Raw genomic sequence first — 26,749 nt, forward strand, 5'->3', positions numbered from 1 at the left:
TATGCAAAGCCGGTGCTCCACTATCAAGTGATGGCTACGACACTGGACTGGATGGGGGCTAATAAACCGAGGCTCAATCCGGACAAGACTGAGATGCTGTTAGGGGGTGGTTCTTCTGACCGGATGGTGGATGTCCAACCTGTCCTGGATGGGGTTGCACTCCCCCTGAAGGAGCAGGTTCATAGCTTGGGGGTTCTTCTAGAACCATCTCTGTCACTTGAGGCTCAGGTAGCCTCGGTGGCATGGAGTGCCTTCTACCAACTCTGGTTGGTGGCCCAGCTACACCCCTAACTGGACAGGGATAACCTGGCTTCAGTTGTCCATGCTCTGGTAACTCTCCAAGCTAGATTACTGCAATGCGCTCTATGTGGGGCTGCCTTTGAAGACGGTTCGGAAACTGCAGCTTGTGCAAAATGCAGCGGCCAGATTGGTAACAGGGACCAGATGGTTCAAACATATAAAACCGATTCTGGCCCACTTGCATTGGCTGCCTGTATGTTTCCGAGCCCAATTCAAGGTGCTGGTTTTAACCTATAAAGCTTTACATGGCTTGGAACCACAATACCTGATGGAACGCCTCTCCCGACACAAACCCACCCATACACTACACTCAACATTCAAGGCCCTCCTCCGGGTGCCTACTCGGAGGGAAGCTGGGAGTCTGGCAACAAGGGAGAGGGCCTTCTCAGTGGTGGCCCCCAAATTATGGAATGATCTGTTTGACGAGGTGTGCCTCGTACCAACACTGTTATCTTTTCGGCGCCAGGTCAAGACTTTCCCCTTCTCCCAGGCATTTTAACAGCATTTGAATAGCATGTGTTTTTAACTTGCTTATCGGTTTTTATGGGCTTTAATTTGGTATGGTTTTAAATTTGTATACTTGTTTTTAATGTTCTTAATTGTTGTAAACAGCCCAGAGACCTTCAGCTATGGGGCAGTATATAAATGCAATTAAATAAATAAATAAATAAGTGGTGGTCCCACCCCAACACGGCAGTAAAGTTGCAAGGCTATGCCTCTTGCTTCTTCACTGCTCCAGCTGCCTCGCTTCTCCCAAGCACTCTGTGAGTTTAGCCAACCAGAAATGCAGGGTTGCGTCTTTATAGCCACTTGTGAAAATACCCCATCTCCACAGAAGTCCTGCTTACAGGAAACAAAATGTAGCCTACTTAACACATCCCACAACACCCCTCTTCCCAACTCCTCTGACATTATACCGTTTCATTCTGGGAGATGTCCAGCCAGTCTTCGCCAGGGGGGAGGTTGAAGAACTCCCTTGTTTTATTATAGGTAGATAATCCAAGGTCGCGCCCACGGAGAATCCAGCTGGCTACAAAGTCCATGCGGGAGTATTTCAGTGTCCCATACCAGTAATCTGGAGAGCAAATGCAAAGCAGGACAATCAGGGCATAGCAAAACGGACAGCACAATTGTGGCCTTGGCAGGGCCTATAGGAACCCCACAAGGAGAACACGAGTGCCACATGTTCCTCAGCGTCTGGTTTTTAGAGGCTTACTGCCTCCGATACTAGAGATGGGCAAATATGTCAATTACAGCTTCTCTTGGTTTTCAATGTCTGGAGGGGCAACTATGTTGGCTATCCAAGCCTGCTAGTACCACAAAGTCATCCTTCCTAGACTGATCCTCAGCAAAAAATTCCTTGCCCTTTTGCAATCTGCAGCAAGGGTCAAGTTGCCTTGCAACCATCGGGGGGGGGGATGAATAAAATCTACCTTGGAGATCATCAACCACAATGTTGTCTTCCTCCTCAGCAATTTGAGAAGCCATTCCCAGGAGCAGATCATCCACATCCTCAGCATTTTGGAGATTGGGATTCTGAACAGGATAGAAAAAAAATAATCCATCAACAAGCCACAAAGTGACACTCATTGCCAGCTCTAAGCTGGCATGACAGCACTGTAGGGAAACAGCCAGGCCAGGTCTTTAGAGCATTAGCCTAGCCCACAGCTAACAGAAACCAACACATTCCTAGTGAAAATGTGATCTGGGCACAGAGCTGACACATGAGTTACTAAGGTCACTTGCTAAACCACTGGAATAGAAGCTGCCTTAATAGTCGAGGCAAGCTGTTGGTCCATCTAGGTCAGTATTGTCAACTCCAGAGGTGGTGAAACTGTAGCCCTCCAGATGGCATTGGACTCCAACTCCCATCAGCCCCCGCCAGCATGGCCCATGGTCAGTGATAATGGGAACTGTAGTTTAGCAACATCTGAAGGACCACTGGTTTCCCATTCCTGGTCTATACTGACTGGCTGTAACTCTCCAAGGGTGTGGTTTGTGTCTTTCTCACCTGTACCTGGAGAAGTCAGGGAACCTTCTGCATGCAAAGCAGGTGTTCCACCACTGAGCTATGGTCTTTCCCTATCCATTAGAAACATTGGCTGTAAAATGAGCCAGACCATTGGTCCATCTAGCTCAGTATTGTCTACACTGACTGGCATCAGCTCTCCAAGTTTTTATAGGCCGGGAACACTCCGGGCCCTACCTGGAAATGCCAGGAATTTGTGTTTGGTTGCTCTGAAGAAGCAGGACCCCTACCTCTCTGTTCCAGTAACTGTTGCACAGCCGGAGTGCTGGAGACAAGCTGCCGTCTGTGCTAGTCACCTTTCGGAAACCACAATTTGTGTTACTGCAATCACAACTTTTGTTCCTGAAAGAAAGAAAGAAAGAAAGAAAGAAAGAAAGAAAGAAAGAAAGAAAGAAAGAAAGAAAGAAAGAAAGAAGTGAAATGACTAGGGCACTCTATGCAGGACAAGTATGATATCCAAACTTCTAAATACCAGTCACTAGAAAACACAGGAGGAGAGAATGCTTTTGTGGTCAGGTCTGGCTTGCAGGCTCTACAGAATCTCTTTCATCACCCATACTAGATCCTTTGAGCTGGAGATAATCAGAAATCGAACTTGGGAGCTTGCGCATGCAAAACATGTGTTTGGCAGGGCTACCATGCTACAATTAATATGTATGGGCCACGCCTCAAAGATCTGCTCATTTATTTATTTATTTATTTTATTCGATTTATATACCGCCCACAGCCCAAGGGCTCTCAGGGCGGTGCACAACATGGATAAAAATACAATAAAATCACAAGAGCAGCAAAGTATACATTATTAAACAAGTAAACAGCCTGATATAAATTAAAAACACAAATAGATTAAAATGCCTGGGAGAATAAAAAGGTTTTAACCTGGCGCCGAAAAGATAAAAGTGTAGGCGCCAGGCGCACCTCATTGGGTAGACTGTTCCATAAATCGGGGGCAACCACTGAAAAGGCCCTAGATCTTGTTACTACCCTCTGAGCTTCTCTGTGAGTCGGAGCTCAGAGGAGGGCCTTAGATGTTGAACGTAGTGAATGGGTAGGTTCATAACGGGAGAGGCGTTCCGCTAGGTATTGTGGTCCCGCGCCATGTAAGGCTTTATAAGTCAAAACTAGCACTTTGAATTTGGCCCGGAAACAGATAGGTAGCCAGTGCAAACGAGCCAAAACAGGTGTTATATGTGCAGACCGCCTAGGCCTCGTCAGCAGTCTCGCAGCTGCGTTTTGCACTAGCTGTAGTTTCCGAACTGTCTTCAAAGGCAGCCCCACATAGAGCGCATTGCAGTAATCCAGTCTAGAGGTTACCAGAGCATGCACAACTGAAGCGAGGTCGTCGCTTTCCAGATAGGGACATAGCTGGGCTACCAACCGAAGGTGGTAGAACGCATTCCGTGCCACCGAGGCCACCTGCGCCTCGAGAGACAGGAATGGATCGAAAGGAACCCCCAAGCTACGAACCTGTTCCTTCAGGGGGAGTGTAACCCCATCTAGAACAGGTTGAACATCCACCATCTGGTCAGAGAAGGCACTCACTAACAGTGTCTCGGTGTTGTCAGGATTGAGCTTCAGTTTATTAGCTCTCATCCAGTCCATTATCGCGGCCAGGCAACGGTTCAGCACATTAACAGCCTCACCTGAAGAAGATGAAAAGGAGAAATAGAGTTGCGTGTCATCAGCATACTGATGACAACGCACTCCAAAGCTCCTGATGACCGCACCCAGCGGCTTCATGTAGATGTTAAAAAGCATAGGGGACAAGACCGATCCCTGCAGGACTCCACAATGGAGAGTCCAGGGTGTCGAACAATGTTCCCCAAGCCCTACCCTCTGGAGATGATCCACCAAGTAGGAGCGGAACCACTGCCAAGCAGTACCTCCAACTCCCAACTCCATCATCTGACTGATACATCACAGTGCATAAGATGGCTGGAAGTAAAGCATGTTCTTACCTCATGTACACCCCAGCAGGGACCATGGTGCCGAGGAAGAGCGCTGAAACCACTACAAACTCAGGCGAGATCCTAGCATCCACATGTTGCTTGTAACCTGCAGCAAAGATGACAGCTGTGAACACTAGTCCTCAAGAAAGGTCAGGGATGGTGAATACAGTAGGATGATGCCCCCCCACCCCCTGGGTGATCAGTCAAACACAGACACATTTTCTTGGTAGGGTTTATATGTTTGGTTAAAGAGATCTGTAGTTTATAGGGTAGAAGTGTGCAGAATCCTAGAACATAGCTTAGTATGGTAAACCACTCAGACTGCAATCCACTACACATTTACCTGGGGATAAATCTCACTGAACCCAATGGACCTTACTTCTGAGTAGATATGTATTGGATTGCAGCCTTAGAGGTTCTATTTACACTCAAGGGGTATATACATTTTGTTAAATAAATTGAATAAATAAATAAAAATAAAATAAAATAGAAAACAAAAAGGCTACTTGCTTTTTAGCCTTCTGGAGAAGTCAAAACTTTTTTTTAAGCTTCTACAGTTGGTATGAGAAATATGAACTATAGATAAGATCTCACAAGACTTAAAAGCTACGGATAATCCCAAATTTAATGATAATTTTATAGGGAGAAAAAATGATGCCCAATTCTAAATGTATTCAGCTAGGGTAAATGGAAATACAAGAGACCACTAACTGTACAATCCTGTACGTGTCTGCTCAGAAGGAAGCCCACTGAGTTCAGTGGGGCTTGATTCCAGTCCCGGGTAAATGTGTGTATAGGATTACAGCTTCAGACTTTCTTACTGGTTATAAAGATATTATTTGTCACTGAATTCTTTTATGCATGCATTCAAGCAAACCTTTGTTACACCTTTTACCATTCCTGATATTCTGATTTCCTTAATTAATGATGCTTGTTCATAATTTATGTACCTTATTTTTCTAAAACGTGTCCCACAGTCTCTTGTTGTACACCGCCCTGAGAGCTTATGCTATAGGGCGGTTTAAAAATGTAATAAAATAAAATAAATAAATAAAAATTGACTGTGTTGTTAATTTAAAAATGTAAATGTCTAAAATAAAAACAATATTTTAAATAACCTCTTTATTTAACATGTTTATTCTGCTGACAACTAGGGATGGGTGAGAAATTTGAATCAGTTTGCATTTAAAGCCACATCTATCAAATTCATACTTTCTGAAACAATATAAAAACTGAAACACTGCCAGCCTTCAAAATTCACACTTATCCAAATTTTGCAATGCAAATATGCAACCAAAAAATGTTTACAAAAATGCATATATTAGGAGAAAGCATGCATAAAATGACTATAGTCATGGAAATAACATCCAAAAATACACTATATTAGGAAAAACTGCTTGCAAAAATGTGTATATTAGTGAAAACCACACACAAAAATGTGTTTATTAGGAGAAATTTGCACTAAAGTCCTGAAGAATTTTCCTGAGGATTTAATAATAATAAAAAAATCGCTGCAGAAATGTGGAGAACTGAATTTAAGGATAGAAAAATAAGAACATCAGAGAACTGAAACTGACATGTCCTTCCATCCCTCCTGATGGCCCCTGCTCCTTCATATGGCATCTCACTCCACACTGCACAACTCCCACTCCTCACCTTGGTAAGTTGTGATGCCGTTATTTCCCACAAAGGCTGGCAGCCATTCATAGAGCACAATGTTCTAGGAAAACAGGAGGGCAGAGGTTGTGACACACAGGATGTGGCTTTGTACTGTTTATGCTGTTATTTATTTATGTAGCACTTATTGCCAAAATGGGCTTCTTTATGTAGCACTTATTGCCAAAATGGGCTTCTTTCTGGTAGCAGGCAGAGATCTTTACTGGCACATGCATTCTAGATCTTGGGGAAGGGCTGTAGGTCAGTGGTAGAGCATCTGCTTTGCATGTAGAAGAAGATCCTAAGTTCAACCCTTGCCATCTCCAGGTAGGGTTGGGAGATGTTTTGGAAAATGTGAATTTGGTAAGTCTGCCTTTAAAAGGAAGCTGAATTGAATTTCTCTCTCCTACCCCTCTACCACTGCGCTATGGTTCCTTCCTTAGAGGCAATGAGGACACAAATATGATCTAGAGGTTTGTTGAACAACCTCCCCTGCCCTAGGCCACCTTTCTTCCGTGCCTCACTCACCTGATAAACGGCAATGACCTTTTTGCGTACATGTTGGAATAGATCTTCATCTGACCATCCAGGCTTCTCTTGGGCAAGCTTTTCTGCCAAGTAGTTGTGGTAGCGAAACCAGACAATACTTGTTGCTTGCAGGAACAGGTTGGCATTTCCTTTAGCGTTTCCAAAGTCTAGAAAAAGGAACCCCAGAAAGCCCTTAGAGGAAAAGGTAAGAAATTGAGGTGCCTCTGTAGGTAGATATCCAGGGGGAATTGCCAGTGATGTCTTTGGGATGTCCTGAAAGGTATATGAGGTATCCACAGCCTGTCCAATCTTGTACTAAGAAATAAGGCTCATATTCAGCAATGCTGGGACTGTACCACTTCAGAATTCAGATGGGGTAAAGTCACATGGCTGGATGTTCTCCTAACCCCGCCCCCCTTGCCTATGGGAAGCTAGCATGTCAGGATGATGGGTCTGGCATTCCTATATTGTGTTATTTTTCTAAGCGCATTTCGTTTTTTGTAGTAGATAGGTGCCATGTCTTTTCAGCACCTACTGAAGACCTTTCAACAAGCCTTTTAAGTAAATCCCTTATCCTAGTCTGCATCTATATCGGAACTGTTTTTTTAGATGTTTTTAAAGTTTTTTTTTTTTTTTTTAAAGAATTTTTGTTTTTAAGATGTTTTAGTGGAGGAAGATTATTTGGGGGAAGCCGTGCCTTTTTAAAGTGGTATGATACTGCTTTAAGAGAGCAGATGGGGCGTTAGTTTCAGTATTGCCCCTTGCAGAACACAGCAGAGAAGAGGATGGGGACAAAACTAAACTAAAAAGAGTTGGCTCTACCTATCATTGGCTCTAGCGCCGCCTACTGTTGGCCTCCCGGCCTTCCACCCTACTAATCCCAATGGACACCAACCACCACCACCCTTCCTTACCAAAGATCCTCTGTGGTCCACCTTGTCCCGTGGATGGATCCAGAGCCTTCCACATTAAGCTGTTTGCCTTTGTTTGCTTCGGAAAGCCTTTGTCTGTTCCGGAAAGCAGCATCCCTCGTGAGAAACTCCTCAGAGAATCACTCCAGGAATGGGATGAGCCATAGATGGCACTCCCATCCAGCCACCCCGTCACCCCATTTACCTGATAAGAGAGAGGGAGGGAAAGGGAGCAGATGTGTTCGTTCCTTCTTCATCGCTGAACAGGTGGCATCAGGCATACTATACTGCTGAGGTTTCTGAGGGCTGTGACTTAAAGCAGGGTAGTGCATGGCCAAAGGATCTGAATGGCCAGAAGATTTGGCATAGCACATTATTGCCACAGTGGTGATGCATGAGACCATTTCATGACGTACTGCTTGGTTCTTCCTTAGACACGATGGATTAATGGAGTCAAAGGCAGATGATAGAGCTACAGACGCAACACATAGCTTTTTTGGTAGACCTCTAACATACTTTTAAATAAGGCAAAATCAAACCAAAGGAAGGAAGGGGCACCGCTCATCTACTTTACATGCAGAAGGTCCCTGGTTCAGTCCTCAACATCTCCAGATAGGACTGGGAATGTCCTCAGTCTGAAAACCTGGAGAGTTGATGCATTGTAGACAGCTAAATGGACCCATGGTCTGATTCAGTAGAAGGCAGGTTCCTGTGTGTTCTTATGCTCTAACAAAACACTGATCAACTGTATGATGCTCTCTGTGAAAGCTAGCCTACATTGGGGAAAGGACCAGATATATGGATAGGTGGGTAAAGAACGGCACATCCACACCATACATTTAAAACAGGATCATACTTTAAACAATCATGACTCCCCCCCCCCAAGCACTGTGGAAGCTGAAGCTTGTTAAGGGTGCTGGGTCCTTTAGCTCTGTGAGGGGTCTCCTAACATGCTTCAGCACTCTTAATGAACTACAGTCCTCAGGATTCTTTGGGGAAACCATGACTGTTTAAAGTGGTATGATACTGCTTTAAATGTATAGTGTAGATGGAGCCCGTATGACAACAGACTCACTCAGTGAGTCCTTTTAAAAACAGGACTGTTCTCTGTAAGTTAGGACACCTGGCTACTCTAGATCCCGCCCCTTATTTGCTCATTCAAAGAATCATAGAATAGTAGAGTTGGAAGGGGCCTATAAGACCATCAAGTCCAACCCCCTGGTCAATGCAGGAATCCAAATTAAAGCATACCCGACAGGTGGCTGTCCAGCTGCCTCTTGAATGCCTCCAGTGTTGGAGAGCCCACCATCTCATTAGGTAATTGGTTCCATTGTCATACCGCTGTAACAGTTAGGAAGTTTTTCCTGATGTTCAGTTGAAATCTAGCTTCCTGTAACTTGAGCCCATTATTCTGTGTCCTGTACTCTGGGATGATTGAGAAGAGATCCTGCCCTCCTTTATGTGGCAACCTTTCAAGTACTTGAACAGTGCTATCCTATCTCCCCTCAGTCTTCCCTTCTCAAGGCTAAACATGCCCAGTTCTTTCAGTCTCTCCTTGTAGGGCATTATTTTCAGTTTTCATTCAGTTTGGTTCATTTCCCGTTTCAAAGGTATGTTGTTTTATTTTTAAAACTTCCTGGGCAGTAAACTGAGCAAACCATTGCAGAGCATTCCTTTGCGCATGCAGACACTGCCCTTAGCAAATGAATCTGGTTGCACTCCCAATACCGCCGCTGTATGACTCCTCCAACACACACCCTGCATTTGCCCTTTTCCCTGGCAAAATGTACTGTGCAAACACGTGCAAAGGGAGATACATTGTTCCTGCACAGGCGGCTGGGTTTTACCTGCTCCCGGGGGCTGTTGGGGCTTTGTCCTGTTCCCGGAGCCCATTGCATGCGCTGGAACGGCAGGACAACATCACCCGACTCTGCAGAATCAAATATGTGATCTCCTTGAGGGATTGCCAGGTTTAGGAACTCAGTGGGGCAGCCAGGCTTGTCGGCCTCCAAGATCTCTGAGAGCACATGGAAACCTGGTGGGTGCCAGAAAGAAAACAGGAGAGGGTGGATGACGTATGACATGCAAAGAGCCATGATGCCAATGAAATTCAGTTCTGTGAATTCACTCAGGGTGAAACCACATTCAATTAACAGCCTGTGGTGATTGCTCTTCGGAACGATGCATCTAGGGAACCTTGAATATTTGCAAGTTTTGATACAAGCTGACCTGACTTGCAATTCCCAGTCTAATGTGCAGCCAAGCACTTAAGTTATCCACCCATCTTTGCATTTCCCAAATGTGCCAGTGTAGTTTCCCCCCCAATATCAAAATACATGTTTTAAGTAGGGATGGGCAACTACGTCAATTTTGGTTTATCGGTTTCTCATTTTTCCAATCTTAAACTCGGTTCTCCACATTACCATATCAGTTTGCAATTAAGCAAAAAAATTCTGATGAGCATTTGTCAGGATTTTTGTACAAATTTCTCTTAAAGTGCACATTTTTGTATGCAGTATTGCCTAATACAAGATTTTACAAAGCAATTTCCCCTAATATAGTGCATTTTTGTATGTTATTTTCACTAATATTTACTCTAGTATATGCATTTTTGTACACATTACTTGGGTGGAGAACAGCATTGCAAAACTTGGAGAAGTGTGAATTTCGAAGGATGGCTGTTTCGGTTTACGTATTGTTTTGAAAACTGCAAATTAGGCAAGTTTGCCTAACTGAATCGAATTTCTCCCCCATTCCTAATTTTGAGAGAAAATACGTTTAGAAACATGTATTTAAATATATAGATGTCAAATTTTCATGTAGCTAAAAACAAAGAAAACTTATTTATAGATTAATGCAGCAACTGAACAGGTGAATACATGTGAACTTAGGATGGAGGGGTTCAAGGCATCCACAGTCCAATATCCAGCTTTTCCATCAGGGTTACAGGAGGCATCCTAAAGCCATGGTGCAGACAGCTAGTCTCTCTGCCTGCCTCCAGTTCCCAGCCTTCCTCAGACACCACCCAACACACACTAAAAACACAAACCTCTCCTAGCCGCCAGGAGGGGGAGAGTCTCTCCTGAAGAATTGCAATGACAAAAGGGTCTTCCTGGCCCATTCACCAGTTGCTGGGCACCTGATAGACCCATTAACAAACCTGGCCACTCTATTAGCTTAACAAAAGAAACTCATCTGACCAGCAGAGCGAGTTTCTCACCCCAAGGCACAGAATTCCAAATTGGAGGCTTGAAGGGGACTCATAGAAATTATCCATTTCAACCCCCAAACTCACAACATTATGATATATCATCATGACCAGGTGGGATGGTCACTGCAGGGGGCAGTTCAGGGGTAGGAAGAGTCAAATGGCAATTAGGCACAGCAAGGCCAATGGAGGGGGCCTTGCTGCCTTATCTCTCGTTCAGATGCAGCTAGGTGGAACAGCTGCTGACGGTGGCTGTGGGGGAGCCCCCTCCCCAAAGAGGTGCATCTGGCACCTTCTCTGTACAGCTTTCATCATATACCGAAGAAGCACCTCTTCATCCTGGCTGTTGACACTTGAGATATTCATTCTTGGGATCCTCTCTAGTTATGAATATCATTTGTTTCCAACTGTTTTTAGGAATGTATTTTATATTGTTGTGACTCACCCTGTGTCCTACTGGTAAAGGGCAGGCAATAAATTATTATTAATATTAATATTAATGTCATCAACAACAATTATAATAATAATAATACACAATAAATTGTCAGCTTACCAAAGAAGACACCTAGAACAGTTCTGTTCTCCCAAGAGGGTAATCCTGACTTCCCACGTGCCACCAAATCGCTGAGTCTGCGTGCATTGGGGACATTTGGCTCCTGTGGGGCCTGGTACACGCCGTCTGCGTAATTAGCAGGGAGCAGCCGGGACAGCCACGACCCTAGTGGTAGGAAATCAGCATGGTCAGCTTGAAGTGTGTGTGTGGGGGAGGTCTGTGCAAAGTACGTTGGAAAGAACGAAGTCTCAAGAAACAAGGAGAAGGCAGGACAAATGGAGCCATTTCTGAAAGTGAAAAGCATGCTTGGTCTGCTCCGGTCCTTCCCTGGGATGGGCCCAGCTGAGTAGCTCAGTGGTACAGCCCAGTATGTACATCAGTGGAAGAGCATCTGCTTTGCACGCAGACGCTCCCAGGTTCAATCCCCGGGCATCTCCAGGTAGGGCTGGGAGAGACCCCAGTCTGAAACCCTGGAGAGCTGCTGCCAGTCAGTGTGGACAATACTGAGCTTGATGGACCAATGATCTGGCTCAAGATAAGGCAGCTTTCTATGTTCCTATGATTCTACTTCTTTAAGATGTACTTTTAATTCAGTGATGAGCCCACTGTGGAAGTACACTCAACACAGTTGTGACATGAAGCCTTTTTCATCAGGATCAGACTCAGGAGACTCCTTCCCCCTCTTTCAGATTAGCTTCCCCATGTGTCATTTATAAAGAAACTCTTTCCCCTGCCCTTTCTGGGATCAGGGCTGTGCACAGCACTGATTGGTTGGCCCTCCTGTCTGTCAAGAAGGTCATCTTCCTCCCTTCTCCAACCCAATTCAAAGTGGGGAGGGGAGGAAAGAAAAATAAAAGGCTTTTAAAAAATTTGAGGCTTCCACTCCACACTTTTAATCAGCTAATAAAACAAAAGGGGTGGGGGAAATCATTCAAAACGCAACAGAACAACAAAACAGAGAAAGAAAAACAGCTGTAGAGACATAAACCCTAAATGCTAGTCACCCCTTTAAAAAAGCCATCTAGCCCTTTGACCTAAGAAGATCAGAAGAGCCTGCTGGATCAGGCCAGTGGCCCATCTAGTCCAGCATCCTGTTCTCACAGTGACCAGCCAGATGCCTGTTGGAAGCCCGCAAGCAGGACTTGAGTGCAACAGCACTCTCCCCTCCTGTGGTTTACCGGAGCTAGTATTCAGAAGCATGCTGCCTCAACCATGGAGGCAGAACACAGCCATCATGGCTGCTAGCCACTGATAACCTTCTCCGCCAAGTATTTGTCTAATCCTCTTTTAAAGCCATCCAAGTGGGTGGCCATCAGTGCCTCCTGTGGGAGTGAATTACATGAACAAGGACTTTCTTTTGTCTGCCCTGAATCTTCCAGCATTTGGCTTCATTGGATGTCCACAAGTTCTAGCGTTATACAAGAGGGAGAAAAACTTTTCTCCATGCCTTTAGCCATCTAGGCTTCATCTTGCCCCCTTGGAGCAAGGTTTTATGTGTCCCTACAGACTACGTGAATAAAAGTGTTGTGTTATGTGGGTACATACTAGGGATGGTGTAGAATATGCACAAAACTGGATTTGGTATCTAATTCTAGGATAACCTGCAAGTTCATCTCATCGTCAAACAGGCTCCTACTCTTTGTGTGTGTTTGCAGCTGTTAGTGACACCATAATTTTTTAAAAAAATCTGTAGTGAGAATTACACAATTTTGTTGTTGTTGTTATGTGCCTCCAAGTCGATTACGACTTATGGCGACCCTATGAATCAGTGACCTCCAAGAGCATCTGTCATGAACCACCCTGTTCAGATCTTGTAAATTCAGCTCTGTGGCTTCCTTTATGGAATCAATCCATCTCTTGTTTGGCCTTCCTCTTTTTCTACTCCCTTCTGTTTTTCCCAGCATTATTGTCTTTTCTAGTGAATCATGTCTTCTCATGATGTGTCCAAAGTAGGATAACCTCAGTTTCATCATTTTAGCTTCTAGTGGTAGTTCTGGTTTAATTTGTTCCAACACCTAATTATTTGTCTTTTTCGCAGTCCATGGTATCTGCAAAGCTGAATTACATAATTATTGATGTAATTATTTTTGTAATATGCTACTGCTATATACATCATATAAATATATAGCAGCATAAGGAATAACATATTTTTTCTAAAAAAATAACAGGAAAAAAGGGAGAACTGGGAATTGCAATAGCTAGCAGAACACAATTTATAGCAAATAGGAACTGGCAGCCCATTTGATGAATTGAAAAATGGAACGGAATCAGATAGCGAACCCCATCCCGAGTACATACAGTACCTGACATCAACAATGGCATTTGCAATAGCATCAGAGGCCCCAAAGCCTCACTTGAGCTCTCACCTGCTGAGTTGTGTCTGTGATACACGAGGTTGTTGTACCAGCCATCGTAACGCTGAATTTCCCAGGGGATGTTCTCTTGAGCGCCTGAGAGTAAAGCATGCAAAGGATAGCACACACAAAAGAAACAAAGTTATTGGGATTGGAAGCGGCTTTTTCATGAAAGGTAAGAACCAATTAGCGTGTTAGCATATTAGAAGATGCTTCAAATGCTCCAGTGTGGCGAACTGGCGATAGCTCCTCATGGCGGCTATCACTTGCAAGATCCAGTAACAGCCCCCTTCTGGTTAAAAATATGGGTATGGCTCACATCCACACCATACATTTAAAGCACTGTTATACCACTTTAACAGTTATAACTCCCAAATAATCCTGGAACTGTCATTTGTTAAGGGTGTCCCAAAAACTGTCAGTACCCATAACAAAGAACAGTTCCCAGGATTCTTTGGTAAAAGCCATGACTCTTAAAGTGGCATAGTAATACTGCTTTTAATATACAGTGTGGATGTGACCTTTATTATGGAAAGGAAACAACTCTGAAAGTCTTTGAAGTGCACATGCTTTATACCAGTGGCATGGGGATTGTTGGATAATGATGATGATATATTTCATTTGTTAGTCGCCTAATACCTAGGCGACTTACAACAGATTTTTTAAAAATACACAAATTTAAAACAAGAATCAGAGATAAAAATACACACAAACAATAAAATCTAAAACTCTTCAATACACTAAAAGCCAAACACTGGATGGCTACTGATAATGGCTCCGCTGAGTGCTGTCACAGTCAAGTGATTGATACTTCAACACTGAAAGGATAAACTCCCTCCTTCCATGTGCCACTGTCTGTTTGAAGAAGTATCTTTTTAAAAAGTTATTAGTACCACCACCCCCACAAAAACAGAAAAATCAGTGCTCAGATCAAACCCATTGCAAAGTCTGCATGCCAACCCCAAGGCTCACAGTGTAATCTTCATTAATTAACAAGACTTATATACTGCTTAATCCACAAACACCTCCAAGCACTTTACATAAAGCAATATAAAACATATATAAAAAATACTGACAAAATCAAACCTTAAAAACAAGCAGACATAAAATGTATCGAAATATAGATAAAACCAGCAATTTAAAAACAAAATGTACACAATAAAATTACATATCTTTCTACGCCTGTCTGAACAAAAAGTCAAGTGAGAGCTCTAGGGGAAAATCCATTCTAGGAAAACCATTCCTGAATTGTTAACTGCACAGGGAACTATTAGAATGACTTACCAGTAGATTGCCATACACTTGTCAGGACAAACCAAAGCAAAAGAAAGTGGCAGGTTCTAGTTCCAATCATGTGGCCAGTCCACATGTCCTCGGAAGGCTTTTTCCTGAAAGTGGAAAAATAAAATGTAGTACATTATAGCCCTTGAAATACATTTTTAAGGGCTGTTGTCTGGCAATTTTCTGCTTCAACTGCACTGGCTGCCAGTTCTTTTCCAGGCCCAGTTCAAACTAAATACTTTTTTTTTACTTATAAAACTTTATATGACCCAGGACCCCATACCACAAGGACTGCCTCTCCCAATACAAACCTACCTACCTATCATCATCAGAGGCCCTTCTCAATGTGCCTCCTGCCATTCCGCCAGTGCAATTTTGCTTCTACAAATAATTATACATAGGACTTTTCCTCCTATAATTAACTGTAAATATGAATGACAGCAGATGTGACTCTTACCACGTGAGCTGTGGTGGACCTAACACTTCATGTGGATGTAATAATACGCTGTCATGAATTAGTGCCCACAAAGATTTTGAGAATAAGTTAGTGTGCAACTTGCGGGGGCGGGGGGAGGAGGAAAAGTGTGTCTGGAAATGTTCTGATCCTTCTCTTGCTGAACTGTTTGAATTGTGTTTGTTGGGTGGGGGAGGAAGAGCAATTCTAGAGCTTTGGGAGAGCACTTCTGCAGAGGGAGTGTGAGGTTTTCAGAAGTAATCTTCTTATTTGTTATCCTTTATATACCTCGCAGATCACTGTGCCCTGCAGGTGAGGGCCTCCTGCAGATACCATGTTATCAGGAGGTCCGTTCTGCACAACATAGGAAATGGACCGTTAGTGTGGCAGCACCTACCCTGTGGAATTCCTCCCCTTAAATATTAGACAGCTGCCATCTCTGTTATCTTTTTGCCGCCTATTGAAGACCTTTCAACAAGCCTTTTAAGTTGAGACCTTATCCCACTCTGCCTCTGCGTTGGAATTACTTTCTAATATGTTTTTAAACCTTTTTTAAAAAAAATAAACAAACACATTTTTAACCTTTTTTAAAAAAGATGTCTTGAAAGCTTTTTTTTTTTAAAAAAATGTCTCTGATGCTTTGGTTTAATGTATTTTAAAGTCTGTTTTTATGATATTTTAAAGTGTTTTTGGTGCTTTTGTTTGCTGCTGGGAGGAAGGGCGGGATATAAACCAATCAATCAATCAATCAAATACATACATACATACATACATACATACATACTCTGCTGGATCAGGCCATTGGCCCATCTAGTCCAGCATACTGTTCTCACCGTGACGAACCAGATGCCCCTGTGGGAAGCGTGCAGGACCTGAGCACAACAGCACTCTCCCCTCCTGCAGTTTTGTGCAGCTGGTATCCAGAAGCACACTGTCTTCAACAGTGGAGGTAGATTTTGTTATTGACCAGGTTCCCCCCCCCCCAAATTCAAAAGACTATGCGGACACTTCAACTGGAGTGGAATCATGGCTGAGCGATCACCTTTAGCTCAAGTGTTTCTGTAACTTTCAAAAGCCCTCTTTAAAAAGTTCTCAAAATGGGTGTTGCTCATAATGGGCATGGAAGTGCCTATTTAAGGGGTGGCTAACTCCCAGCCTAGAGGCTATATCAGCCCACCCCCAATCAATTATCTCTCTCTCCCCCCCAACCCCACCAATTCGGGTGATGGCAGGGGCAAAAAAGGAAAAATTGAAAGTACACATAGCTCTGCATCCTTAAAATAATACAAATTGCCCCCTTGCCAATCATCAGATGGATCATTTGCCAATTTTAACATGTAACTTATATAGGGGTGGGGGAGAAATTAGATTCAGTTCACATTTAAAGGCATGCTTGTCACCAGCTTCTGGTATTTAGTATCGACTTTATTGCTTAGCCATAGGCCATCGCATAACCAGAACAAGTTTTACAGTAAAATTTTTGACACTTAAAATCTGATACCAAGTTATCTCTGTTAAAACCCACGTCCCATTACATGTCGTTACTAGAGTAGAGTGTTAAAATTCATTCAACCATAAAACCATAAAATAAAAGGTCCTGAGAGTAATGCTTTCCTTCAGGATTCAATTTATAATGGTAAATTAACTTTGCCCATCAATTATTTACAGTCTCTAACTTGAACTTTGCGCGGATCTTTTGAGCAGCCAAGGCAAACAGCGAAACCCTATATATTATAGAAGAGTCTGTATCGGACATAAGGTGATATATTTTGTGATGGTCCTGCACTAAGTGTGGATGAGCCAGCAGGTCTTTTAGGTACTTGGCTCGTGGATGGGAGTACAGTGGGCAGGCCAATAAGTAATGGGGCAGATCTTCCACCTCCAATGCACCACATATAAAAAAGCACTGGTGCCAAGGTGTTTGGGAATAGCGGCCCTCCATTACTGCATTTGGCATGGTTTGGAAACATAATGCCGTAAAGGCCTGCCTGAGTTTTACTGATGTAGGTTGAGCCAAATATATTGCTGTAAGAGCATCATGTTTATATATCCAGTACCATTTGGAGAATTTTGAATTTATGATAGGCAATAGATTGAATAATTGCGTCCCTTAGTCTCGTTCTGTTGTTTAGTGAGGAAAGGACCTGTGGCGAGATATGATAGGTCTGATACAGCCTGTTTATTCTTGAGATCCAGTAGTTTTCCCCCAAGTCCTGTTCGTAACAGAGATTAAATATTAACTTAAACAGAGCATCTTTTATAGATCTCCAGAAATACATTTAAAGGCAAACCTACTTAATTCACACTTTCCAAAACAACACAAGAACAGAAATACACCTGTCCTTTGAAATTTGTACTTCTCCAGTGTTTGCAGCACAGTTCTCCAGCAAAGCAACGTGTACAAAAATGCACATACTGGGGTAAAGTGTGCCTAAAAATGCATATAGTAGTGAAAATAACATCCAAAAAGGAATTATAACAGGGAAATTTGCTTTGTAAAAATGTGAATGTTAGGCAAATTGCATACAAACATGTCTACATTAGAAGAAATTTGCACTAAAATGCTGGTAAATTTTCATGAGATTTTGTTTAAATCGCAAACTAATGTGGAGGGCTGAATTTAAGATTGGAAAAATGAGAAACCAAAATTGACAGATTCGCCCATCCCTAAGCTCATATTGTAGTTATTCCCAGTTATCAGTCAAATCACAATCTTCCCCAATCACTTTTTCACTTCTTATTTAGCATATCTCCTTCCCCTGACCATGCTCATCCCAGCCCATACTGATCACAAGCACTCTCTCTCTCTCTCTCTCTCTCTCTCTCTCTCTCTCACACACACACACACACACACACACACACACACACACCACACACACACCACACACACACCACACACACACCAGTTTGTATCCAATATCGTAGGCTTATTAAAATTGATGGACATGACTAATTTAAAAAAGGTAGAGGTGTCCCCGCACTTATAGTGTGAGTCGTTTCCGACTCTTAGGGTGACGTCTTGAGACATTTACTAGGCAGACCGTATATATGGGGTGGGATTGCCAGTTCCTTCCCCGGCCTTTCTTTACCCCCCAGCATATGCCGGGTACTCATTTTACCGACCACGGATGGATGGAATGCTGAGTGGACCTCGACCCCTTTTACCGGAGATTCGACTTCCTCCTTCCGTTGGAATCGAACTCCGGCCATGAGCAGAGCTTTCGGCTGCGTTACCGCCGCTTACCTCTCTGCACCACGGAGGGTCTTACGACTAATTTAGGTCCATTCATTTCAATGGGCTTACTCTGAGAAGAACTTAGTTGGATTGGATACAATCCACCCTTTCTTCATTAATGTTATCCTATTTTTCCTGCAAGCAAAACACTTTCCTATGTTAACCCATTATTTTTCCTTAGCTCTTACTATCAACCATTTACCATTCTCATATCGTTCAAAGGGGGATATTGCTGAAAGAGAAGACCATCTTCTCTGGCTCACTGTGGAATGAACTGAGACAGGGAAGGCAATAAACAGCTGCACCCAATGGAGCATCAAATTAATGTTCTTGTTTTGCTGCTACCCTCTCCCGTCCCATCCTGCTATTGTCCTGGCTGCTCCCCCTCAGACACCCCACATTCCCAGCTAAACCATTTTGCCAAGATCCAGGAGAACATCTAAAACAGGGGTTCCCAAAGTGTGGTCTGTGGACCACCAGCGGTCCGTGAGCTTCCTTCTGGTGGTCCGTGGCATGACTGCAGATTTGTGATTGAAAGGTAGCACATCCATCACCTTAAATATTTTAATTGCATTTTTATTGCTTCTTTTATTTCTTGTACTTTATTGTGTTACAATTTGAATTCCATAGGATAAAATGCAATATAATTAAGATATAAGAAATAAAAGCAGCAATACAAGTACAATTAAAAATCATACAGCATCTAGCATAGCACACTACAATTGCTACAACAGGCAGAAGAATCATTAAGTGGTCTGCCAAGACCCTCAGCAATGTTCAAGGGGTCTGTGGGGAAAAAAGTTTGGGAACCACTGATCTAAAACAAGCGCAAGCAAACCAACAAATAAATTCTGTTGCCTACTAGCCAAGTCAGGAATGCTGCAGGTAACTGAGTACCTAGAGAATCCTAAGAAGGAATATCTCCATGCTAGGCATTGGGCTAATCTGCAGGGGAAAGTTTCTATTTATTTTATGGATAGAAACCAGCTCCAGAGGATAACAGAGGCTGAGCTCCATCTGGAGACAATTCTTTATAACAACATCCCTCAACATTCCTGGGATCTCTAGTCATGTAAAAGCAGGTACTTTTGTATAGCTTCCTATAAACTGTGTGTTGGGTTTGTTTGTTTGCTTTGCCACTGATATATTAATCCAGAGGTGGGGAACCTTTGACCCTCCAGATGTTGCTGAACTACGACTCTCATCAGCCCTAGCAAGCTTGTCCAATGGCCAGGGATGATGGGAGTTGTAGTTCAGCAACATCTGGGGAAGAAGGTCCCCCCCACACCTTTATTAAGTCTTATGGGGTTGCCAATGTAGCACCCATGTGCACACATGCACCCACAAAAGCCTTTCCTGTCACCTGCAGGGTCCCCCTCATTACCACCAAAATTAGGTTTGCAAGAAGCATTCCCTTCTCTCCCTTGGAAGAAGAGTTCCCTGGGAAGAGGGATATGGTTGTAAACCACTCTGCGAATTGTAGCTCTGCGAGGGGAACAGGGATCTTCTAACAACTCTCAGCACTCTTAACAAGCTACTCTTCCCAGGATTCTTTGGGGAAAAGCATGACTGTTTAAAGTGGTATCATAGTGTGGATGTGGCCTTTGTGAAAAACACGTAGAATGAACCCACAATAAAACACCACTTTGTCTGAAGACTGTTTATACACCATGCTTTATTTGTTTATTTATTTTACGTTTATTTGGTGTTGCTATGTACCCTCAAGTCAATTACGACTTATGGCGAAGCTATGAATCAGCAACCTCCAATAGCATCTGTTATAAAATCTTGTAAGTTCCAGTCTGTGGCTTCCTTTGTGGAATCAATCCATCTCGTTTGGCCTTCCTCTTTTTTCTACTTCCTTCTGTTTTTCCTAGCATTATTGTCTTTTCTAGTGAATCATGTCTTCTGATTACGTATCCAGAGTATGATAACCCACCTTTCTTTCATCAGAAAACCCACGGTGGAACATATATACTTCACAAGCAGTCTGCCATCCAGGCACTGACCAGACCCAGACCTACTTAGCTTCAGCAAGACAGTGGCCTCCTGTGCCTTCAGATCATAGCCTGGGACCTTGCAAACGTGCGGCAAGCAATACTCATGCCTCCTCCCCCTCTAGCAGATCCCAAACAGATGTTATGAATGCTAAGCATTTGGTGTGCCGATGGATCATCACATCATTTCACAGCTGAAAGAAAGGCTGCCAGGAAGCAGTAGTCGCTCAGTCACAAAAACACACACCAACACATCCACAACACACTCTTGCCACGTAAAATCCCCCACAAGGGCCAACTTGACAGTCTTCCTTACATCAACAATGCTCAAGTGGTATTGGGTCTCTCAGCTTACCTTGAATTTAACTGGGTTGCTGAGTGGGCCAGCCAGGTTATTAGCAAGGGGTGGGTGGGAGAAAGAGATTGGGGTAGTCAGGGGAAGGAGGGAATGCAGAAAGGAGAAAAACCAGTCTCACGATCAGCAGGAAGATAGGAGGAGTGAGACGGAGATCAGGGGCTTTCCCATATCCAGAAAGGAACTGCAAGTTGTTTTCATTCTGTTGCAACAGTATTTGCAGAGTCTGGGAGGAAAGGATTCTGGGATTTACCAGTCAAGTTTACTAGCCTTGGGCAATCACCTCCTCGCTAGCTTCAAGGTGCAAACTACGAGGCAACAGGCAGTAATTTTATTTATTTATTTATTATTAAATTTGTTAGTTGCCCATTTCCTTGAGCAGATAGTGCAAGCAGTCTCTTGACCTAAGAGGAAGAGCCGTGCCTGGTTGTGACGGGAAAAGGTGTGGGAACTGATAGGAGAGATGACCTAATCCTTCCAATACTGGCTCAGAAAATGATAAAAGTTCATAAAAGTTACTAGCCCACAAATGAAATCCAGAAATGTCACTAGCCCACAGGATGTTCGCTAGCCCACCTGCCCAGAGGTACCTTCCAGGATACAAAATCTGATTCTCACATGTTGACAAGCCTGGATAGGGGCATATCCTGACCACTTGGAAAAAGCTCCAGTTTCCCATCTGACATCTTTTTGGGAAGGTAGCATCTGCTTCTCCACGGGATCAGAGCTTGGAAAAGTTACTTTTTTGAACTACAACTCCCATCAGCCCAATCCAGTGGCCATGCTGGCTGGGGCTGATGGGAGTTGTAGTTCAAAAAAGTAACTTTTCCAAGCTCTGCAAGGGATACATTAAGGTTGTGCTAAGTTGACTATATGAACCTGCATTATGGTGAGTCAGACCATTGGTCCATCCAGCCCACTGTTCTCTACTCTGACTGGCAAGCAGACTGTCCTGCGTGCCCCTTACCTGCTATCTGATTCGTTAGCTAGAGTGCTAGGGGTTGAACCTGAGGCCTCCTGTGTGCAAAACACACGGTGTATGACTGAGCTATGGCCGTTCTAATCCCAAAATGACAAACAGCAAGGTTGATTCAAATATGCCTGGATGTTACATCTTCTGATCTGAAAGCCTTTCTCTCCTAATCTTGCCAACCAGGATCATTCAGTGGTGACAGAAACACAATCTGTATGGGTTGGATCCAATGCTGGGCCTACTCAAAGTAGACCAATTGAAATCAATGGCCATGATTTAACATAGACCCAATAATTTCAATAGGCCTACTCTGAGCAAAACTTCATTTTCAGTTACCGCTGTATTTCACATACTCCAGGGCTAAGTGCTGGCACTGATGATATCAGGGACTGGAGTTAGGCCCCGATTTAAATTAAGCCCACCCTTAGAGACCATCATTGCCATCTATCTCTTTGGCTTACAAAAACCAGTGTGTGTCTTGCAGCCTCCCCCAACCTGGTGCCCTTCAGTTGTTTTTGCACTCCAGCTTCCATCATCTTTGACCATGCTGGATGGAGTTGATGGAAATTGTAGTCCAAAACATGTGAAAGACACCAGGTTAGGGAAGGCTAATGTACTGGCTATAAAGTTGGACTTCGAGTGAGGAGACCCAGCTTTAAATCTCGCATCTACCATGGAGCTCACTAGGTTACATTGGGCCAGTCACTCTCTCTAAGCCAAGCCTACCTCACTGGGTTGTTGCAAGGTGGCGGTGGTGGAGGTACAAGTTCTTTGAAGGAAGGACAAGATAGAAATGTAAAAAATACAGTTCAAAAAGCAGTGGTTCCTGGCAATGAAACCATACACAGGTGGATGCAGAGCCACAGCTAGGAAGATTTTAGCCTTTACAAGCAGAGGATTCTGCTAGACTGCCCAGCAAATCCCTAAAAAGAAATTGCCATTGACATTCGAATGATGCACACAAACCCTTCAGAGCAAAACAGCTCTCTGCAGGAGAATGCAGCGTCTAAACATTCTCCTTGCCTGAGCAACTGTGTGTTGCAGAGAAAAGTAGTGTAAAGCCTGTGGCAAAGAATGAGGGAGGGGGTGGACCTCTCTTTGGGGAAGGGCTGATGCTCAGCGATAGTGCACATGCTTTGCGTGCAGAAAGTCCCGAGGTCACCTCTGGCATATCCTGGGAGCAACCTTGTTTGAAATCCCAGAAAGCCGCTGCCAGTCTAGATGGGCTAGTGGTGTGACTCAGTATAAGGCAGCTTTCTATGGCTCCCATGTTACCGAATGGTTACAGTCAGAGGTTAGCATTTGTGAGAATTCCCCAAAGTTAGCTGGAAACCACTGCTTCAGCCCATCAACGTTCATTCACAAGATCTAGAAAACCTATCTGTCCCCAATTATAATGCAAGTGAAAGTCAGAGGGCATCAATCATCCATCAATTTTCTCAACAAATACTCCTGTCCTACGTTTACTTTTTGCATTCGGCGAAATCAGCAGTGGGTGGCTAACTTGTGGGTCGAGTGTGCCCAAAGTGGAGCCCAGCCCAAAGCATGACATGGCAGCACTACATCATATGCCTTGCAGTGGCATTCCCTCTGCTCTCTTTAGAAGGGATGCTCTCAGCAGCACGTTGCAGAAAGGCAAGTTTGATGCTCTGTCATAGCCAGGCCAATGGGAGGACCTCCTGTCCCCATCACTCCTATGTAGGGATGAGGAAGAAATTTGATTCAGTTCGCATTTAAAGGTGAACCTACCTAATTTGCACGTTCTGAAACAATATCCAAATCGGAACACAGCTGACTTTCAAAATTTGCACTTCTCCAAATTTTGCAGTGCAGTCTCCAACCAAGTAATGTGTACAAAAATGTATATATTGGGTAAAAGTGTGCATTAAAATGCATATATTCATGGGGAAAAACATACAAAAAGGCATTATATTAAGGACTTCGCTTTGCAAATGTGTATATTAAGCAAAATTATGTACAAATGTGTATATTTGGAGAAATTTGCATTAAAATGTTGACAATTTTAAACTTTTTTTTTTTAATGACAAACTGACGTGGAAATGTGGAGAACTGACTGAAACTAACATATTCACCCATTCCATACTATACTGCTTGGGGTTCCCATGCCGTAAGAACGGCCATGAATGAATTACATCAACCGTTGAAAGTGCAGTGCAGGAATCAGGACTTCGATCCTTGGTCTCTCAACACCCAAACGGCCATCCCACATGGGATTTGACGTGGGGATACCTTCAGTTGTCTTTGCTTTTTCAAAGCAACGGTGTGGATGGGTGTTTTGATGATTGCATCCCACTGCTGCAAATGCAGGAATGGGAAATTTGTGGCCTTTCAGATATTGTTGGACTCCAGCTTCCATCAACCCCAGGCAGCATGGCCAATGGTCAGGGATGACAGGCGTTGCAATCCAACAATATCTGGAGAGCCACAGGATCCCCATCCCTGCTTTATTGCTTCCTCAGGGTGCTCCATTGACGGATGAGCTTCTACACAGGGTTTCCAGTTGCGCTCTTCATGCCTACCCTCTCCAGATTAGTTAGAGTGTATCCGTGCACTTTCTTTTGCAAATGAAACTACTTTCCAACCTACTCCAGTGATTATTTCAGCATGAACTGTTTTGCTTTTTCTGGTGTCCTTGGTCACATGTAACCTTCCCACTCTGCCAACGAGGATGCTTCTACCGCCCTCTATTTCATTTGGCTTCCTGCACTTCTTTTGACTCTGGATCAAGGGGTGGGGAAGCTCTGGCCCTTCAGCCAAATGTGGCTCTGGAGGCCTCTCTATTTGGCCCTTGGGACACTTCCATGCCACATCCCTTCTCCCCAGGCCATACACCCCTCCCAGCCTTGCTCGGCACCCTCCTCAAGTGTTTTTTGCCTGGCTGGAACATGTCCTTGAAATCTGATCATGCTTCTTGCTTGCCTCGATGGAGGATAGAGAGGGATATATGAGTGCGTATAGGTAAAATTTATATTAATTGCTCTGCCCACTTTTGCCCCTGGTCCCACTCACCATTGGCATGTAGCCCCCGGAAAGTTACCCAGAAGGGAATGTGACCCTTAGGCTGAGAAACATTCCACACCCCTGCTCTGGACAAGTATACAGTCACTAAATACAAAGAATGTACTTTTGGGTGTCAGAATTGGTAGCTACCCTTAAACCTATCCTCCTTGTATTACTTTTTTTTAAAAAGGTTATATTTATGCTTCATGCAAGAGGACCCTCCAACAAAATGTTAAAGTGTGGATTGCTCCCATTCAGGATTGCAGCCAGCCACATCCTCTTCTAAGATACTCCATTACATTTTCCCTCTCTCCATGTTTTCTGTTCCCTCTCAAGGTTTTAACTCCTCATGCAAAATAAGAGAGGTCTTTTTTTTTTGTACATTTGCTACTTCCCTCTTGTGCACATGGACATAGTGATGTTTGAGTACATAAGAATCCACTCTCAGAGAATGGGTTTGCTATGAATGTATAGGATCAGAGCTTGGAAGTAACTACTTATCAGTAACTAGTTACAAGTAATTTATTACTTTTTTGAGTAACGAGTGGGTAACTTCATTACATTTTGCTGGTAATAGAATGAGTAGTAACTTCATTAGTTTTGAGGAGTAATTGTAATGTTTCCAGCATTACTTTTGTGCATTACTTGGCGGGGGGTGAGCAGGGGAAGTCTTCTGCTCCTCTGACTTGTGAATAAAAATCATGTGCTTCAAATTGGGCTTCTGTGCAGCATTGTTCTTCCTTCATGCTCTATGGGTGCTTAGGAGGCAACGAGGGAGGAGGTGGAGAGCGAGACGGCGTGGAGAAAACAATTGTTTAACAATTGACAGGAGTGGAAGGAGAAAAGAGCTGAAGGCAATATATATATACAAAAAATATGTATGTTGGGGTATCATCATTGCTGGGGGTGGGGTGAGGGGACGTGAGATTCTGTTATGCCATTCTGTTAATCTTATGGATAAAAAAATTATTCTACTACCCTCTGTGTGTGTGTGCCTATTTTTAATGTTGTTTTAGGCTACTTAGATGTGCAGCAGCCAAGGCCAGCACCTTGTAGGCAGTTTTTTTTTAAAAAGTAACTAAAAGTAAAGTAATCAGTTACTTTCAGACCAATTGTAATTGTAACGGTAATTACTACTTTGGGGGGGGGCATGTAGCTGTAACTGTAATTTACTTTTTTAAAGTAATCTTCCAAGCTCTGTATAGGATCCTATGTCATTGACATCAGTGAGCACCAGAGATTCTGAAAAGGGCCTTTGGGTCCATTTGCTGTCAGGATGGCTTCCACTGGCTATTGTTGGAAGTAATTCCTGTTTGTTCTTTTGTTCTGGAAGGGAGATAGAGTTAGGGTCCTCCAGATGGATAGGCTTGATTACCTTTACCTGTGATGCCCTGACTGACTTCCTTCCGTCTAGACTGATACATCTTAAGGGAAGCTTATCTGCCCCTCCTCCTTCCGCCCTTTCCTCTCTTCTCTTCTCCGACTGTCCGAGACACCTTTGTCTCTGCTCTCTCTCTCTCCTAGCCACGAGGGCAATTCCCAAGCCTGGGTGTTGCACCTCCAACTTAGTTAGTTAGAACTAGGTATGCCTTTCTATCTATTATGTATTCCTATAAATAAAGTAGCTTTTCTTATTTTACTAAGTCTTACGTCTCAGTGATCTCAATGCAGGGTAAAAGCCTGCTTTCTTAGGTAAACACACACACTGGCACACACGCATCTCAGACCGCTATCATTCTCTGCTTAACAAATATACAAATTTACACAACACCACCTATGACCTCTTTCTTGCTCCATATACTCAACAAAAATGATTATTTTGAAGTTAGATCTTAACATATTTCTGGCCTGGATGAAAATCCCTGCTATTACTCCTATGTAAATATGATGAGGACAAAACATTAAAAGCTACAGTCAAAGTCAAGCGCTTCTATTTGTTTCACAT

General features: G+C 43.5%; 1 protein-coding gene across 1 annotated transcript in view; it reads right to left on the reverse strand.

Annotated features, from left to right (window-relative positions):
* Window positions 1-26,749, reverse strand: part of DUOX2 (dual oxidase 2) — an 83,293-nt gene that overhangs the window by 54,033 nt on the left and 2,511 nt on the right. The window contains exons 2-12 of the mRNA XM_061595063.1: window positions 14,773-14,876; window positions 13,501-13,584; window positions 11,135-11,299; window positions 9,221-9,408; window positions 7,377-7,578; window positions 6,463-6,629; window positions 5,935-5,998; window positions 4,288-4,384; window positions 2,560-2,671; window positions 1,734-1,836; window positions 1,218-1,375 (exon numbers count right to left, since the gene is read on the reverse strand). Of these exons, the coding sequence (XP_061451047.1) occupies window positions 1,218-1,375; window positions 1,734-1,836; window positions 2,560-2,671; window positions 4,288-4,384; window positions 5,935-5,998; window positions 6,463-6,629; window positions 7,377-7,578; window positions 9,221-9,408; window positions 11,135-11,299; window positions 13,501-13,584; window positions 14,773-14,857 (1,425 nt within the window). The 5' untranslated portion in view covers window positions 14,858-14,876. The remainder of the gene's footprint in view (window positions 1-1,217; window positions 1,376-1,733; window positions 1,837-2,559; window positions 2,672-4,287; window positions 4,385-5,934; window positions 5,999-6,462; window positions 6,630-7,376; window positions 7,579-9,220; window positions 9,409-11,134; window positions 11,300-13,500; window positions 13,585-14,772; window positions 14,877-26,749) is intronic.

This window comes from Rhineura floridana, chromosome 14, assembly GCF_030035675.1.
Source record: "Rhineura floridana isolate rRhiFlo1 chromosome 14, rRhiFlo1.hap2, whole genome shotgun sequence".
Taxonomy (NCBI): domain Eukaryota; kingdom Metazoa; phylum Chordata; class Lepidosauria; order Squamata; family Rhineuridae; genus Rhineura; species Rhineura floridana.